Source organism: Cyphomyrmex costatus, unplaced genomic scaffold (genome assembly GCF_001594065.2).
Source record: "Cyphomyrmex costatus isolate MS0001 unplaced genomic scaffold, Ccosl1.0 scaffold831, whole genome shotgun sequence".
In the NCBI taxonomy this organism is placed as follows: domain Eukaryota; kingdom Metazoa; phylum Arthropoda; class Insecta; order Hymenoptera; family Formicidae; genus Cyphomyrmex; species Cyphomyrmex costatus.
In genome coordinates, this window is record NW_017280410.1 from 236,896 (window position 1) to 256,822 (window position 19,927).

Consider the following 19,927-nt stretch of genomic DNA (forward strand, 5'->3'; position numbering starts at 1 on the left):
GCATTCTTTGTTCATATAAAAACTACAGTTTTATCAATTTATCTCGTAAGAATATTCAATATTTTCTTTATGTGATATAACTTTCTTCGACCAACATTGTAGCTTTTTTCAGAATAATTAATCATCCGCTTTGTACTAATTTTCTAGTCGATTTCTCTGTCATTGTATATAGTCAAACTGATCATTGCTTAATGACAAGCTTCGTAAGCTAGATCGGCATATGGTTTTTGATAAAATGGGAAACGATATTATAAATCAAAATTGAATAAAAATACAGCACATGAATGCACTCATTGTCTAACAAGAGAACTTCATTCAGAGTTGGGTGCACACATGTATGAATAAGTGTAAAAAGGAGTCTTTGTAAGTCAATCGGGGATGACCAACTTTATTTCACAGCGTAAACATAAAATGAAAGATGTTCTTCTCCTGATTTCGAGTCGCGAAATGTATTAATTATTCTAATTCAACATACATTGGTACACTTTTTTCTATCTATAATACTATCTCAAAGGTAATTAACCCATCGATTTTCAAAAGTCTTTATACTTTTTAATATTATATTTTGATGGCAGACTCTTTTGTCACTTTTAACATCAAGAGCCGGTTGTATCAACAACCTGCATTAATTAAAGAACGGCTGAATTAATAATGTAGAGGAATCCGTAGAGAGAATCTAATTAAACATTGTCAACGCGATTTTGACGCAGCCGGCTCTTTGACTTCCGAATTGATTAATAAAACGCTCCTGAGGAAGATCTGTCAACGGCTTTTCGGTACCACGGGTGAAGGTATGAGCTAACATCCCGGTAAGCAGCACGTTTTTATATCTTATTACTCGTATATCGCTATATAACTTATCTTGCAATTCACTTTGTTAGTATTATATATGTATATATTCGTATTTGGTGTGCAATTTTTATTCCTAATTAATTTACTTTTTATTCAGTTATTATTCTTATTTTTAGTCCACTCTTTTTTGTACGATTATAATTTATTTTTTCTTACTCTGTTGGCTTAATTTTTCCTATCTGTATTGGCTTATTCTTTTGTTTTAACTGTATTCTTTTCCTTCTTTTTTTTGTTTACACTGACGGATTGCACTTGAACGTCGGTGGCGGTGCTTGTGTTTCTTGTTCACCTGCTACTCCTCGCGTCCGTCACAACAACTTCACAAGCGCGATACGATCTCAATATGCAAAGTGTGAAAAATACAAACGAGAAATTCATTTGCACCGCCGTGCTTGTCTATCGAAAAATCTACGCGATCGCGTTCAAGTTTCCAGCGAAAAGATCAACAAATTACTTACCTTGGATGGGTACACGTAGGTATCCGTAGCGGCGAAGTGACACCCAACAGCCCGTCCCGACCGCACAGCTCCATGAGTCAACAGAGTGCCAGCAGCGTGGGCAGCAGTAACGTCAATCTGCGTATCCGCACGGCCGCGTCGCGCCGACCGCGACCAGCTTCTATTGCCGGTACCGGTGTCTCGGTCACAGAAAAACACAGTGAGCATGCCTATTTTACTTCTCCTTCTATCGGCCCTTTTACATTTTCCGAGGATCTGCAGCGAAGGAACTAAAGAAAAAAAAAAAGAAAAATGATTAATTTAAACTGTATCCTCGATTAACGAAAATTGTAGAGCACTACTACAGTTGGAGTAATTAGGTCGAAAAGGAGATAAATATAAAAATCACTTTTTTGATAAACAGCCTGTAATCTAAATATCCTAAAAGGTACATACATGCATATTATACTTGTCTAAAGAACATCACAGCTTTATCCGAAATTTTTTTCTTCGTATATCTTCTCTTCTCTTGAACAATATTGTATATATTTTTGTAGATTTATATTTTTTTTTTATAAAATTTATATTTTATTATTTTTCAATGAAATTTTGTTTTTAAATTTCTATTCCCAACCTCTTGTATATACATATTGTTTTTATTCACGACTGCTAGAATTGCACATGTAAATACCATATGTAGCCGAGAAACTTTACATGTGAAAGAATAGAAAATATCTCGAACGTTCTCATTAACGCAGATCTGGTGGACATGAAATTAACGAAGGATTCAAAGCCACCACTGCCAAAGGTCCATAGCACTCCAAAGAAACCTTCAATACCCAAAGTCGCGGAAGTGAGGAAGCCGACGGAGAAATTAATCAAGAACGCCAAGTCCTCACCGCGAATAACTCCGAAAGCGACACCCCTACAGAGTCCTGGAGCTGAGCACGCACCATTCATTCGCGAAACTAACGTGGAGATCATAAAGCAAGATGAAAATAAAGAGACGCAGAATGTGAAATCGGAGGATAAAAATGAGGAAAAGAAGGATCAGGGTAGCGAAAAGACACAGGTAAATTTTAATATATAATACTATATAATTTTATATAGTAAAAGGTATGTATTCAAATTTTAATTTTTTTTCATTTTTAACAACAGGAAGCGAACGTTGTCGAATCTATAACTAATAATACAAAGATAGCGACAGAACCTGTGTTGGCAAGCAAACAAGTTAAAGACGAGACTAATTTAATGCAAGAAAATCTATCAGGTGCTATTGCGGAAGAACCGCCGAAAGTCGTTAAAAAAGAAGAGAACAAGCAGGAGAAGAAATCGCCGGAGATAACTGAAATCAAGCTTGAAGGTGAAGCAGACGAACAAATTGACATGTCAGGTATGATTAATCAAAATTTTATCGATGTCGAGTAATCGTTTGTTACAAACTCTTGATTTAATGGGGAATCTTTATTTATATTAATGATTTACTTTACAGCTTCAATGATCGCGAAAATCAGAATCACCACCGAAGAGGAAGCAAAAGCCGCTTTGGCTGAGCGTAGAAGATTAGCTCGAGAACAAGCGGAACGAGAAGCGGAATTAGAGCGACAGCGACAGGTACATACCATTTACAAAAACAATTTAATATTAAATCAATTTAGTTTTTACATCTGTCGTTTTATATATAACAATTTCCGCAGGAGGAAGAAGCACGTCTAGAAGCTGAAAGATTGCGCGCGGAGGAAGAAGAACAACGTCGTCTGGAGGAAGAAACTATACGCTTAGCTAATGAAGCTCGAGAAGCCGAAGAACAGCGATTGCAATTGGCAATCGAAGAAGCTAAACGCCGTGAGGAAGAGGATAGAAGAAAAAGAGAGGAAGAAGCTCGTCAAAAACAGGAGAAAGAAGAAGCAGAACGCAAAGCAAGAGAAGAAGCAGAAAAGTTGGTTTAAAGAATCTTCTCCTTCTTTATCTTTTTTGAAATTTCATAATTACGTGATGAGTAATATTCATATATTTAAATTACAGACAACGAATCGAGATGGCTGAAAGGCTTAAGAAGGAAGAAGAGGAGCGCAATGCCAGACGTAAACGAGTTGAGGCGATTATGCTCAGAACTAGAGGCAAAAATCAAACCAATACGTCTACCAAGGTAATATTAGAAACATTTATATAAATATATTAATACTATTACTATTAAATTAAAAAATTATTCAAATTAATTGTATTAGAGCAATTTATTCAGACTGAAGTTTATATACAAAATAATAAATTAGCACAAAATTAAAAAAATAATCTTTTACAATGAATATGTACAGGGAGAAGGCGGTGATGGTGATAAGCTAAAAGAAGACAGCCCTACTGACGAAAACAAACCGATGCCGGACGGTAAAGGCGACGACGTCATGACAGCTAGTTTAATTTCCGAGGCGACTCAGCAATTTATCAGCGGCGAGCAACGGGCGCATCACACAGAAAACAGTGTACCTACACCTGATATAGTGCACAACGGCACAACACATAGCAACGGCATTAACGAAAATAAAATTGTATTGGATAATAATCAGGGTAACGTTGAAGAAGAATTGAACGGTCATCATACGAATCATGGGAACGGTATCAACAGTCAATCGATTACGCTGGACAATGCCACTGTGTAAGTATACTAATTCTAAACCACGGAATCATAAGCGTATTATACCTTCGTCGACCGAGAGTTAAAAAAAATATGCGTCTCTTCTCGTTAGATCGATGGACAATAATATACCATAGTAATAGCTTGTTTTTTGTGGTAACGCGCATTTAATTGGGTATTGAGGCATATCATTTTTGACGTGATTCAAAAGCGTATGAGATCAATTTTAGATGCAAAATATGCTGCTAAGATCCGATTTTATTATACGATTGAAAAATACATATAAAAACTAATATGTTGGAGATACGAATGTAATATCAAGAACATTTAACTTTTTTGCGTAATAGCGAAAGTATCTTTTAAACAAGATAAAAAAATAAACTTGAACAATCTTTTATTGTATTTAATTAATCAGAAATTATTAATAGTTAATTGCGAAATAATTACGAAACAGATAGGTAATGTGCAATATACGAATCACTTACATTTTTATAGGGCATAAGTAATTGCACGATACTAGCCAACATACTATTTAATTCAAATGGACTGATTATCACAAAGTCAAGAAATATACTCGATCGGAAAAAGAACTTAAACCGTTAAATAAATATCATACACATAAGATATTTGACTAACCCGCAATAAAAGATCAACTTTTAAATATTGTACGTAAAACGAATTAAACGTACAAAATTCTTATTTACATAATATGCAATAAAAAGAAACCATCTACGCGTTACAGAAAATTAAGAAGTCAAATATTACTATGGCATCTATTAAAAAGAAAAATTTCTGTATAAAGATTTTTTGAGTACCCTGTATAACTTAGAGAATACGTGCCACGCCAAATGTATTAAATTAAACATTGTAAATTAAACATTGTACGCTTTTATTTGTAAATAGGTGTGATAAAAGTTCTATGATGTAGAAATAAATCACAATGAATTATTATCGCACCATAAACAGATTGATTATTTCGAATTTTAGATTTGTACACATACATAGAGGGATTCTATCAGATTCCGAACCGGCAAGAGGGATTCTATCAGATTCTAAAATGGCAATTATTTAAAACTTTTATTTATAGTTAAATGTAAAATTGTTAGATGTATTCTTAAAAGCTTTATTATGAAAGGCATTGTATATATAATAAATTGTGTTGTTTATAATTATGTCTTGTAATGTCGGTTAACTATTGAAGTAAATTAAGTTTCAAAGTTATATATATCGTACATACATACATACATACATACATACATATATATATGTGTGTATCGCTTATTTGCTACAATAATGATATAATTTAAAATATTAAACTTTCTAGTAAATAAGAATGTTTTGAATCAATAAAATTTTGTAAGTAATATTAATTTTAAAATGAAATGAAATGTAAGAACTGATCATAAAAAATAAAAGTATGTTTTTAAAGTATATTTTTCTTTTTTTGCAAATAGCTAAGGAATAACTAAGGAATTTTTAAGTTATGTTATTGTAGCAAATGAATAATATGTACATTATTATAAACAGTTATTTAGTAAAAAAAAGTTTATACTGCGCTTTCCTGAGACATCTACAGGAAGGAACTGCCTATCGAAATTAATTTCACCAAAAATGTATATCGCTTCATGCAAATATTCTGAATAACTCATGCGTATTGTACATTGCAAAAGTAGTCAGAATAACGGTTGACGAGCATAATAAGCACGCCATTGCGAACTCACCGTTTATGATATGATTAGTTGCACGATTAGCAACATTTAATCAATAATAAATCATGTGACTAACATTATTGTATCGCGGTGATAATGAGATTGCAAATATGAGAATGTATATTGTATATCACCTATTATAATAATAGTTACATATATTTTATAATTGATACTCAGCTATGTATTAACGATAAATTTACATACTATTTTTAGCTAGATTGTCAAAAATAACGGGAATCGCGTACTTTGATCGTCATTAGGTATTATATGATCGAGTTGGAAGGACGTTATGTAATATCGTACACAAAATATGAAAAATATTAACAAAACTGCAGAAAATACATTTAGTGTTATTATAAATCACATAAGACAAATACATCTCAATATATATAATGTAAAGAGAAACAAACGGCATAAATCTAATGAGTCATCGAAAAGTTTCGTTTTGTGATTTCACAATATACCAACTCAGCAAGGATGAATAATGCTAACATGACTTTTGCAAAGTAGCAAAATAATGATGTATTACAGTTACATTAAATGCAATTAATATTTTCATAGTATAATAAGTATATATATAATAATTTGTAAATATCATCTTTGCTGAGTATCTTTCTTTGATCTTTCCTCCAATTAGCTATTAAAAAGTGTTTTTCCATTTATTGACCTGTTGTGTATACCGTAAGTGCGACTGATTTTCGTAACAATCTCTGCAAATCACCAATGCATGTTAACTAACGTTGATATGGTGTGGCTTGTTCTTTTCCTTGCACAATGATTGTCTGCGTTCCTCATGCTTGTGTGTATTGTATACCAAGCGCGGTATATGTCAACTTACTGCCTACTTTTGCTATGTACTATTTACTTCCACATGTTTTCCGATATAGTACTTTTTCATGAAAAAACGTCTCTTCATGCACACCACGTCCACGAATCCTACACAAAGGTACCCGTATAGGAAAATAAACGAAAAAAGAAGAAACCAAACGTGGCATGAATTTTCTTCTCTAATATATCTTAATCCGACGAGTGTGATTCGATCGAATGTGATTCAATTTTTTATGTAATTAGATCTGTATTTGCTGTTTTGCTGTAATATGTTCTAGCAAGCTATGATTATTATAGTTACACAGTTGACATGTATATCAATTTAATTAACTGGTTCCCGTAGTTATTTAAACAAAAACCTGTTGCGATCCATCAACAAAATAATACACGTAATATATTAATTATTTTTTATTCGGCCGAAGACAGACGAAACATACAATATATAATGAATATTACTAAGGACCGCAAAAGGTTGTCGATTATCTCGGTTAGTACTGCTACGCATAAAAGCAATTTCTATCAGACTTTATCGCTTATAATAGTTGTTTATATAGTTACATCAAAATAGTTGCCTCTCAAGGCATTTAAAGTCTGCAATTTGAAAAACAGTTATATATGATCAATGACGCAGAAGAACGATCGACGCATAAGCGCTTTATATTTATCCGTTATTTAGTTATTTTTATCTAGCTTTATATCATTCAGTTGATGACATTTTTTAGATGTACATATAATCGCGAACTATGTTCCTATCCGACAAAATCTGAACCCGTTTCATTTCGTTTTAGCGATTCAACTGAAGGTATTAATGAATCGTTCGCAATCGGCTTAGCTAATTTAGCGGCGGCGATTCCGTGTTAGTGATCGTGAATAGTCGCTTAAGTCGTAGTCCCTAAATCCGTATGTCTGGCTGTCAACTTAGTCTTTGTATGTTTTTTATTTGGCTCGTTTTGTAGCAAGCAAAACAACGTGACCAACAACCTGTTAGACCTGTCGGACTTCGATACTCTGAGTAATAACAGTACCGGCTACGATACCGGGCCGATACTCGAACTGACGCCCAATTTGGCGAATGAGGATACCCTCAACTCCAATCTAAATCCGGCGGCGATACCATTTACCCCGATGGGGTTTGTGCCCGCCACTGCTAATGCCAATATCAATCCGTTCCAGGACAATTTTATCAACAAACCACAGGATAACAATCAAGTACCAGGTAAGCCAAAGTCTTTATTCCATTTTTAATTATTTAATTTTTTTTAATGAGCAAAACTGGAATCATGATTTTATAGAACCCACATATTACAACTATAAATAAACTAATACATTATTTTAATCGAATATATATACATACATGGATAATAGACTTCTGTATAAATGCTGTCTCTGTTTTTATTCGCAGATCTACTATCATAAAGTGTCTCTTAAACGTTTCCGGACGAACAAAAAAAGAGCAGTTGGGCAACCATAACCGAATTGCTCATAACGAGCAGTAGCTATATTCGGAACGAGACGTTGTTGTTTATGATAATGTAAATAACCGCCGTCGCGCGACGTATCATGTGTAAAAGGGATATCTCGGTGAAGCGAGAATGAGGGCACAAAGACTATCCCCGTGTCCGACAACCATGCCGAGCTCTGAGCGTTGTCACTGGGAAGATGTGTAAAATATAATATATAATATTAATTGATTATTATTATGCAACAGCAAGTATGGACACTCAATCTGTGTGTCGTAGTACGCTATTAGACAAATGTAACTTTCTAAAGGAAGGGGATTGAGGCCTATTTGTAACACATCATTTTCGGATGTTCATTACACAGACATATTTTACGATAACGAATGACATGAAATTATTTTTTCTCTCACATACACACGCAATATACATATACACACACGACTTTACTCTTATCACACATACATGCGTGTGTAGATTACAAGTAAGATTTTTGAGACGTTAATTAATAGAGATGACAAAATTGGAAATTGTGCGAAGAGTAAATGACGAATAAACATAACACAAGACGCAAAAGAAGAAGAGAGGTAAAATAGAAGTCAGATCAAACGCTGAGAATGTATCTGCCAAAACGATGGATTAGAGAATGTCCTTAATATATAAGATAACGTAGCATGGTATTATCTTATAACAATTTCACGAGCAGATCTAAATGCGTTATCGAATTCAACATAAGAGACATTCTGCAGATACGAGATGGGGAAAAGTAGATAGAAAAAGTGAAAACACTTTTCTTCCATACCAGATTTTGGGGCGTGCGCTCACTAGTCAAGCAATCTTACTGTTTTTTTCTTCTTTTTATTGTATTTCATTTAGAGGGCCTACTTAACATTGGTATATACTCTAGGTATTTGCTAGATTTCACTATCGTTACGTTTTTTTTTTTCGCGGATCGTGCATAAATTCTCTAGCTGTGATGACGAAGACGATAATGCTGATTGCTTTGTGAGATAGCCGCTGCATAAGTTAACGGTGAGTGACGATCTAGTAACGTTAATTGTAAGAATTGTTATGTGAGAGATACTACGGATTTAATTGCACTTTATTCGACGAAGGTAAATATGATCGATACCTCGACGTGCGCGCGTTAATGCATAACATAAAAGCGAATATCTGCAACATCCAAAAAGTGCGAGTTTTAATTGTCATTATTTGCAACATAAAAATTCTGAGACGTGGAATATATCGATAGCATGCTCTATATTTTGCGCTCGCCCTATTTCACGATATCATATAGAGTTCGACAAATTATTTATAACAAGGATAGAGAAACGAATATTTCTGTTATCCTGATTTTGTTCGGAAAACATGATCGAGAGAAACTAGAAAAATGATAGGATTAGTGTACAAATTGTTTGTTATTCAATTTTTCTCGTACATTTACGCGCGAGATTTATCTCCCTTTCCCCTCGCTCTTTACTTTATTTACATTTTATCATAATCGGCGTAGAGGATTTATCGAACTGATATATTATAAAATTGAAATTTTCTCGTTAATCAGTTTAAATTCGAGATTTTTCTTTGTTCGCATTTGCGATTTGTTTTTTCGGGCGCTGGGAAAAATTCTATCGTCCACGAATAATCAATATATTTTCTTATAAACGATTAATATATATTTTTATTGATAGTTGTTAGAGCGAGTGTATTTGTACAGAGTTACATCGCGAGGCATTTATTCGTACACCGAAAATGTCCTGATCACTAAAAAGAAAAAGAAGCAAAAAAAAAAGCGTATACACATAAACCATGCAAAGTGACAGACTTATTGACACGTTTTATCGCCCGTTCTCACATGAGAAATTGTTTCTGCATTTGTCTTGTAAAAATTTCAGCTGTAACGAATTTGGAAACGTCCGATTTGTTACGACTTATTGTATGAAACTTATTTATATTAGTTCTTCTTTTAAATATTTATTAATCGTTTGGACACCGTATATTACCCCTGCGTCACGTGTACACTTATACTATTTTTATTAGATTTGGTTGAGATTCTATTAAAACTATTCTAAGAATACCTAATAATAATGGTAATTAAATAGAATACGAGAGAATGTTTCTAAATATACAATAACGAAAAAAAATGCTAAATATCATCAGTCATGTCTAAAGAAACAAATACTTCATATTGTAAAAAATGCTTGTATGTAATAAATACTTAATACTGAAAAAAATCCCAGAATTTGTACTGATTTTGCATGCCCTTTCCTTTTTGCTCTACGACGCTTGTACATGATTATTCTGTTTAATACACCACTCTGTAGAACATTGTAGTAATTTTACCTATTAGGACCAACTGCAGTTGTTGCGGCCATTTATAACGGTGTAGCGCGAATATTTCTACATTTCTCGCCGTCCTATAAACCTTTACCGAAACTAACAGATCCTCTCTTGGTAATGTAAACTTGCAAACCTCACGCAGTAAAATACGGCACAGCCACCGAGATGCATCGTGGATGCAACTCGTCCCTCGAGTCTCACACTCGCAAAAATTAATGCTTGTACCTTCGTGCCTCTCGTGAATACGATGCTTTCTCCTACCTTTCTAACACAGAAAGTAGTTTCCCATACTAGACGTCTCCTCGCGTGTTCCTCCCTTTCGGAGTCTCTTCTTCAATTATTCATTGTTATCTCAAGAATCGTGTTCAACGGCACAGTGGAGACTATTCCTTTGTCTTTCTTATCGCAAACTTTTCTTCATTTTGTATAAAGTCATTTTTATTATTGTCAATAAAATATAAAGTAATTTATAAAGAGTTGTGTATACGATGATCTATTATATTATATATATGAAAAATTAAGATAAAATATCTTTATCTAAATATATTGCTTTTATTTTTTATATGAAATTATTGTTCTAATATAAAATTATTGTCATTTTTTAATATACATCGAGTTTCTATAAAATCTATAAATATATCTATTAAATCATGATTCATACTAATATTTTATAGAAATAAACGGAATACAGATTTCTTTGCTATATATAACAACTGCTATAAAATTTGAAGAACAATAATAGAGTGAATGAAATCATTTAGAGAATAACAAGTTATACGAACACAATTTTCAAACAATGAAAAGCCCATTTCGAGAGAATTAAGATGTACCTTTGTGTGAACCGGCAGTCACGCCGTTCAGCAAATTTACACGATGCAATTATTTGCTTGTCTGCGCAACTGTTGTTACGGCCGTTAATGTTAACACCATTAGGTATATAACAGCAACTGGAAAAGCGGATGGAATCATCTGTTTACTTCGTTTCTTCACGAAGAAGACGAGGCAAGGAAAAGGTTGCAGCCCGGGGGTTCGTAATCCAGCGCTTCATCGGCGTAAATTAATTAATCAAACGACGTAATACGCAGACTCCTGCGTTATTACGGAACGAGGAGGTGAAAAGGATCGCCTCTGGGCGAAATGAGGATTTCGGTTACGCGAGCAGCATCCTGTGGGTTCAGCGTTCCGGAAAATTAAACCGCGGCGCAAAATGAAACTTTTACATGCGACTATTTATCACAGCAAAAATGATATTTATGGCTCATTATAAATATACCATAACGTATAATGTGAAACTAAATGATAAATGGACAATCATACTTTTATTAGAAAGCATTTATATAATTAATTAATATTTAAAAAAATGTTATATTCTTGTATATATGTATTATTTTTTCTTTTAATTTATTAACATGATTTATGATTAAGCTGAATTTAAACAATAACGTATAGTTCCTAACAACACATAAAAAATATTTTAAGAGATAATTTATAAAAAGGTAATTCATTAAAAAATAGAATTTATCTCATAGAATTGAGGAAGTTCTAACGACATAAATATGCTAATTAATTATATGTACGGTTGCGATAATTCAAAAGTAAAAGATTAATGGTGCAAAACTTATAAACCAATCTCTAACCCAACGCAAATAGTATTGCTCGCGCAATTAAGGCGAACGCGGGACATGCAGTAATTCTTCGTTTAGCAAATCCACGGTATTAATTCCGTAAATGAATTTCACACGTAGCCACCGCGCGACGGGAAACACGCATTCGCTTAACGACGGGGGTGGTCCACGAATATTGTAATTTATGAACGGAAGAACTACCTCCTCCGTTTAGCTTCCATATGTGATCATGCGTTTTTCCCCTGGCATTCTAATTTTCATTCGCCTAGGCAGTCAATTATATTTAATCTTTGTTATTGTTATGAAAAGTCATTGTCAAAATATAATGTTGTTCATATATTATTCTCCTATACTATTATGTTTATCCTTTTATTACACGGAACGATGGCAAAAGACCTAAAATTTTGTTGAATAAAGATGATGAAGATCTGAAAATAATTTGTTGGATCATCAAAATAATTAGATTGAAAATTAAAAAGTGATGACCATTGCTACAAAAAATTTTTTAATTTAGCAATTGTTTCAGTTTTTAACAAAATTATTTTTACATCTCTGTATCCTAAATTTGTAATCTTTTAATAAAATTGTTCTTTCCGTGTAGTATAGATACAGTTAATATTTACTTTTAAATACAGTTACATCGATTTACAGTCTATTTATACATATAGATATTTCTTGTCGCGATCATCGTCATTTTTTCTCCAATTCCTATTTTTACACAATTGCCTTTTAGATTAACCTATTTGATTTACTAATTAATTTATATACATATATTCTTTCTTGATATATTAAAAACCCGAAAATGTTAAATGCCTGTTTTGAAGACAGAAGGCTGACGGGAGGCAGTCTCCAGTTTTCACAGTCAAGCGTGTAATCCAACAGCTTTGGACCAGCACATTTGTGTTGCAGTCGGAGAAACGAGCAAGGAGGAGGGGGGACAAATGGGGGCCCCATAATTTGCGGGTTGTAATACTGCGCCCGTCGTTTGTAACCTGTTCGAGACACGTAAGTACAGTCAAGAGAACAGCGTCGGGGAGAGAAGTAACTACGTAACCACATCGTCTCATTGAGGGGGATGTTTTCCTGGTTCCGAAACGGATGTAACTACTACCGCCCGCCTATGTGGCACCCTCAGAAAACGCATAGGGGTACTCGATCACCGCTTGCTTCATTCTATTTACGGCCTGCGGCCTTCAAGGTTTCGTTTAAATAATATATTACAAGCATATAGTTGCTTAACGTTGTGCTAACCGGTTCCGGCAAATTGCTTGCAATTATGATTCATCTTCAATTAATTACCTCTTAGATAATTACTTAATTTCTGTCTTAAAAATAATTTAAGAAATAGATGAACATAAAAAATATGCCGCAATGAAAAAAAATTCTGATTAAAAATATGAACCAAATTCTAATCATCATATAATTGGACATCTAGTTATCTCGACTATAACCAATAGATTTAATTAGATAACTTTGATTTGTTTATTTTCCACCAGAATTCCAATTAATGCAATCAGGCTCTTTTTTTTAGTATTTTCTTTTATAAAACTAATTTCAAATTAGAGATCTAGACAAATTTAACTGATAATATAAAATCTCATTCTTACGATGGATGAAAAGAATATTTTTTTGTGATTGAAAAAATTGCACGATATAATGGAGAAATTATTCAAATCAAATAGTATATATTGTATTTAACACAGAAACACATTTCCAATAATTCAAAGTTAAAATAAAATCTAATTAGTATCAAATTGTAGCAAGTGCAAATGAGAGTCGATGAGTCACATGAGAGTTATCAATTTAAAATGAATTTTGGACGTTGCAGCGAGAGAGAGATGTATTCTCATTACCTGTCCGCTTTGGAGAAAATAAAGATTAGGTGTGAGGAAGGTGGGCGAGGTTTTGAGTCTCGAAAGATTCAAATGAAATTCCGCGCTCTTGGTTTATGGGCATGCTCGATTTAGTGGGTGGCTCAAGGAAGGAGGCGAAAAAGATGCAGCTCGGCTCGAGCGGAATGCATCCATTTTGCATGGGTCATAAGGTCTTCTTGCACGCGCAATGCAGACAAGAGAAAGACAGAGAGAGAGTGAGAAAGAGGGGGGGGGGAGGGACCCAAGACTCCTTCGCCGAGGTTACTGCACTTTGGGGACGAGTTATCCTTCCCATCAGCTACCAGAAATTCTCGCCCGAGTGTTCTGCGAGCGAATTCCCGAGAGAGAAGCGCGAGCTCCTTTCGCAAAGAGCGCTTTTGCAGCTGCGAGATAACGCTTCACGGCGATTTAAATTTGACGATATGCGACGTGTGTTCATAAATTTTTTAATAAATTATGAAATGAACATATTCAACAATTAACTCCTTCAAACTTCAGTATCTCTTTTAGTCTTTTTCAGTATATTTTGTGAAACTTTTTGCCATCTAAGATAAAAAAAATGTAATAAACCATATTTTATAATCCTGTGTTAAAAACTTTTTTTTTCCTTGGTGACAACTCGTTTTGAAATAGATATTCTTACAAGTTGCTGTTTCACACACTTGCAATGTTCTTAAATGCGTACCAATTAAGAAGTAAAAAGAAATTAACTCCTGCAGTAAGAAAATAAACTTGTGAAAAATGCGGGTGAAGGATCCACGGTCGTATTCTCGGGAAGGACGCTCGAAAGCGAAATAGCGACTAGAAGAAGGGTGAGGTGAGAGAAAAGGTACAACCGAACAAAAGTGAAGGTACCAGAAGAGAAGGAAGAAATTGGATTCGCGGACGAAGACGCAAAAAGAAAAGCATCGCTTTATGAAAGCATCTTTCTGTCCCGCCACGCGGACAACATTTATCCAGCTACCTTAGAAAAATGTACCTGCTTCTTACGAAATAGGAAACAACAGCGATTGCAAAATGATTGACCACAAGGAATTACTGGCAGTGATATCGGAACGTTTCGATCCTTTCGTCTGGTTGGGCTACTCTCTGCTTTTTAATCGCGCCGCGTCTGAAACGTCTTTTTCTACTGTTTTCTCTTTTCTTTTTTGGCGTAATAAAGACTCAATGTGCCTTGACTCCACAATTTCGCAGAAGGGGAATTATTGCTTTACGTTTTATTCGAAAATATTGTACAAGGTGAGGCATCTAAAACAGGCCACCTCGCTTGTTTTCCCACCAGCCACAGCACTAAAGTATCTCCTCTTCCAAGTCCGATCCTATATGAATCTATTTGCATTTATTAATGTCTTTTTATTGGCATTCCGGCGTACCCAAGCATATCACAACACAGTAAAAGTGCATGCGTAAAAGCCGAGAAAGTTTCGTCATAATATTTTCGTTAAAATCTATATTATATATTATTCAAACCTCTTGATTGGAATCGCTTTTAAACTATCAATTATTTATCTATAAAAATAATTTAACTTTTACTACTCTCTCCTGTGCGTATAAATAGCTTGTCCCGCGTATCTCGTCATTAAAATCGGAGGTAGACGGTTCTGCGAGCAATTCCGTGGTTAAAGGAAATCCTCGCGGGATTTCCTTGTATTGCTTCGAGATACGTCGTCCAAGAGAAGGGAGCGAAATACAAACCACGAACAGAGGAGAAGGCGAGAATCGGGGTTGAACGGCCGTTTGCAAAATTATCGGATGAAACGAGGGAAATCGGACGGAATTCGCGTGTGACCGCCAGCCACAAATGCCGGATGCGACTCGCTCTTTGTCGCACTGTCACTAACCGATATACGTGCGTCCTGTTTGGCCACCAGAATCTCCATCTGCCCTGCCCTGCTCATCGGAAATCATTGCCACGCCGCCAATTGTCAGCCGCCAGCACGTCGGATTGGCTCCGATCCCAATACAACCGATTCGCGATTCCGTCCGGCACAATCGTGTTATCCGGATTATCCGCGGTCGCGCCCCTTGAAATACCAGTCCGTGAGACGTGGAGAAGTTTCGGATTTCGGGGTTGACTTCTCGAACCAGCTCTCGCGGCACGGATTTGAACTCTCGGATTTTCCAAGTTAGAACCAAGGAAAAAAATTTGCGATAGCGCATAAAAATAAATGCATATCGTTTAAGCGCTTTAAGATCACAATAGAATTTAATGTTTCAAATTAATACTTGCCATATATTATACAATTGAAAATTGAATACATTAGTAATAATAAGTGTTTTTTTTTTCTAACCTTTATGGTAATTCTACAATGTGCTCTTTGTTTCCTGTTTCTTACTGCTTGTCTCTTGCCCATTCTTGCCTTTTTGACCAAAAGGCAAAAGACAAACAGCAAGAAACAGGAAACAAAGAGCACATTGTAGGATTACCATAATACGCGTGATTGAGTCATTCGTGTCCTCCTTTCTTTTCTTTGAAATATTAGGAGCATTAGACTCTATATCTTTTCTTTTTTCTAATACACAACTTTATAAGTATAATACTTTCTAAAGATGTTAAAGTGTAAGAATTACTCAATATTTTTTTAAATTGTAAAAGTAATGAAAATTGAAAATTAATTCGAACGTAAACGACTCATCGCGTGTAGTGAAGGATGAAAATATTATCAAGAACTAATAATATTTCATTTTTTTATTAACTTGTAGTTTCGACTTAATTTCATTTAAGCTGATGATAATGTAAAAATCGTTTTTTAATCTATGATTAAATTGATGATTTTATAACAGTAATTTAAAAAATTGCTTACTACAAAATCATCGCAGTGATTAACCATAATTAGAAAAATATAATTTTTATATTATCAAGTTAAATCTAATTACAAGTTAATTAGAGGAAATAGAACACCGAATGTACCAAGGTGAAATTTTTACATCAAAATTTTAAAAATAAATCTAAGATTTGAGACTCGACTTCCCAAACACCTCCGGATTCCGACGATTGCGATGGAAATCTTTTATCGCGCGTAACTTATATATAGAGTTCGAAGACTGTGCAGCAAATTATCGACAGGAACGCAACCACGATAAATCCAGATTTAGAAAATTCAGATTTACAGAGTCGCGGGCGGGGATGTAAAGGGCCGTAGGAGTGTGCCATAAATTTGAAAGAAAAAGGAGAACAATGCGCGCAGAGGAGCGGTGGGCGGCCTCGTCGAAACTTCGGCAAAGTTAGTTTCTCACGATTAAGGCTTACTGCCTCTTATACCGGGCATGCTGTTCCTGTATCTCGCTTCCGGTATCCTCCTTTGAGAGACTATCGCACTCTCGGAGAGGATCTCGATAGCGCTCGCTCGGTTTGGCCGAATGAAATTTTAATTTTTGATAAGGCACCACCCGCGCCAGTTCTCTCGGCTTTTCCCTCTGCTTTCTTCCCCGCCGCGTGATCCGAGCAACCTGCGTCGGTTTGGAGATATTAAATATCGCTGGGAACGCGGTGCAGCGACGCAGAGAAATTTCGCGAAACGGCCGCACGGACAGCTCTTGTGAATCTTTTAAGGCTACTTGGAGCTGCATACTTATGCTGAAAGAGACTAGTTTCCGTAAAACACGTTACACTCGGTTACGTCGAAAACTCTTTGGATAATTTCAGTTGGAGCTCACGTGTTCTTTTCTAGACTACTTTAGTTACAACTGAAGCGTTTTGACTACAAAGAGCTACGTAATGTAAAAGTGATCGTTATTAAAAAGTTTAAATGTCTATTTCACATAGAAGCGCGACGTTTGTATTTTACTTAAATATATTAATACATTAAGCGCCGAGACCAATTTTATGGGTGTATCGCAGAAGCTTGAAACTAATGTTTAAAAATCATTATTTTGTATACAATTTGGGAACCTTGTTATTTTAGTAGGTATATATTGCTTGAACATCACGGAAATCTGTGGCACACGATGTGTTTCGTCGGCGCTCAACGTGTTAAATTTTTACATGCATCACGTTTGAAACTTTTTAAATGTACTTTAAACGTTGAAAGACTTTAAGCCATGTTTGAAATTATCTTAGAGATTACTGTCTAACGTTACGTAACATTTTAAACCATCTGAGATCATTAATCGCTTCTGCATTAACTTCCACCTACGAATCCATTTTCTAATCAGTTCCAAACCATCGGGTAGTGGTTGACAACTTAACAATACGTGGAGCTCCGCTTGTCACGAAACGTGAAAGATGGCAGAGGGTAGTTCGTGACAATAACGCGGAGGTGAGTAAATGAGAGAGAAGAAGGAGAGAGTGAGAGACGAGGAAAAGCAACGAGGAGCGAAAGTAGGTTCTAGGGCATGTGGTTACACTCGTGCATTCAACAAACGAAAGCAAAACACACAATGCTGGGTGACGGAGCGACGAAGAGAAATGGAAGAATACACCGAGGAAGGTTTCCCAGGGAGGTAAACTGAGGGAGGCAAGGGTGACAGAGCAGTGCGTTACGCCATGTGTGAAATTACAATCACCCACCCCTAATGCCCTCGCTCTTCAAGTCAACTTCGTTTTCGTGTACGTCTCACGGACACATGAAGCAAGGGGCTGTTTTGGAATTTGTGCAAACATCGAACGTACGCCTTTATAGTTAATTAGTCACATGTATTATGGTATTTAAAAAAATAAACTAAATTTTAATAAATATTTGTTGAATCACTAACTAAATATTTACTAATGTAAACACATACATATATTTGATACGGAAACCATTAATATCATTTTTAAGTAAATATTTGTTTTCTGTAAATATAAATATTTAATTAATAATATTTAAACAAATATATTTTTTTAATTTTTAGTAACTTTTTTTTAATATGATTACATGTGTGTAATTGATTACTGTTCTAAGAAAACGATCTTGCTAAAATATTTAAAAATTTAACTAAATACAATTTGAAAATAATTACGTTCAAGTAAATTACTATTATAAATATAAAAATGTTTGGCAGCATCGCTGTTATCATAACTTGAGTTCTCTACATAATTATTTTGATGTTGCAACAAAATTATAATATTTTCATATCGTCTAACTAAATTTTTAGTTAAATGTTTCAACAACATTATTCTTTCCCCGTGTAGTCGTGCATTTTCATATTCAAGTTACTTCGGCGGTCATGATCTATTTACATAATTATATGTAATTGTATGAGCTATACTACATAAGTTACATTCTATACAGTTCGTAGTTCAAACCTCGTTTGTGTATCTGATGCATCTACGCAAGCAATGGCGAGAGACGTGTATCGCGAGGGTTTAGCGCGCAACGGCTTCCTCTCTGAAGAGCCTTTGGTAAACTTTGATGTGTAAACCTGTCGAGGTAACCCTCTTGCTGCGGCCGCTTATGCGGCAGCTCGGAAATATAATCGTTTAATGTTCGCGTAACACGCTCTTGAGACGATGGTTGCGCGGACCGACTAAGAAATTTACACAGCCGTCGGCTTTCACGCCTGCTATTAATTCGCTGTTCAGGTGCACATGGATACAATAGTTAATCTCGTTGGCTTTTCTCGACAGAATTGTGCCGTAGACTATAAAATTTCTCTCATGTATCCAAAAGTGATTACATTTACATAAATCTTTATGAAATATCGTTCGACCGTATCTTATTTTTATTTCTTTCTATCACGAAAAAAAAATATATAAGCCATTCAGTAAAGTATAATTTGCTAAGCGAGTTCAACATTTATAAATGAATTTAACAAAGAAATTATGTCTGTAAGCAATTAGCAGTATGCTAATTCAACTGTTTGTTTGCTATAATAAAATTTGCTAAAGTAACAAATTTTCTTTATCATATATAGTAGCAAAAGTATGCGTCATCTTAACTAGCATATTTTGTTATTATAAATATTTTTATCTATATTGGATTGATTTTCATTAAAAGTTATATTTACTGTATTAACAAACTTGCTATGCTATTACAATAAATATAAAATTGTCTATAATTGCTAATTTTATTTAGCTATAAAACTTTCTAATTTAATATAGAAAACTGGCTATCTCCGTATATCACGGCTACAGATTTGTTGAATCAGTAAAATTTTAAATTGTGTTTCAAGAAATTTTTTCTCTGTGTATGTATAAAAAAAATATTTACAATAATAAGCAAGTAATGGAGCAAAATATTTATGTATTTATAACT

The 19,927-nt window shown here is 34.6% G+C and overlaps 1 protein-coding gene across 12 annotated transcripts in view; it reads left to right on the forward strand.

Annotated features, from left to right (window-relative positions):
- LOC108771290 (inner centromere protein) overlaps positions 1-8,677 on the forward strand; it is a 170,440-nt gene extending 161,763 nt beyond the window's left edge. For 10 of the 12 annotated variants that reach the window (XM_018549526.1, XM_018549523.1, XM_018549524.1 and 7 more), the window contains 9 exons: positions 1,330-1,509; positions 2,048-2,361; positions 2,448-2,682; positions 2,782-2,903; positions 2,987-3,228; positions 3,315-3,438; positions 3,605-3,942; positions 7,415-7,674; positions 7,861-8,677. In XM_018549526.1, the coding sequence (XP_018405028.1) occupies positions 1,330-1,509; positions 2,048-2,361; positions 2,448-2,682; positions 2,782-2,903; positions 2,987-3,228; positions 3,315-3,438; positions 3,605-3,942; positions 7,415-7,674; positions 7,861-7,874 (1,829 nt within the window). In that variant the 3' untranslated portion in view covers positions 7,875-8,677. Of the gene's footprint in view, positions 1-1,329; positions 1,510-2,047; positions 2,362-2,447; positions 2,683-2,781; positions 2,904-2,986; positions 3,229-3,314; positions 3,439-3,604; positions 3,943-4,908; positions 5,039-7,414; positions 7,675-7,860 lie in introns of those variants that run through there. The other 2 variants (XM_018549531.1, XM_018549525.1) reach the window with 2 other exon arrangements.
- Positions 8,678-19,927: the final 11,250 nt, after the last annotated feature.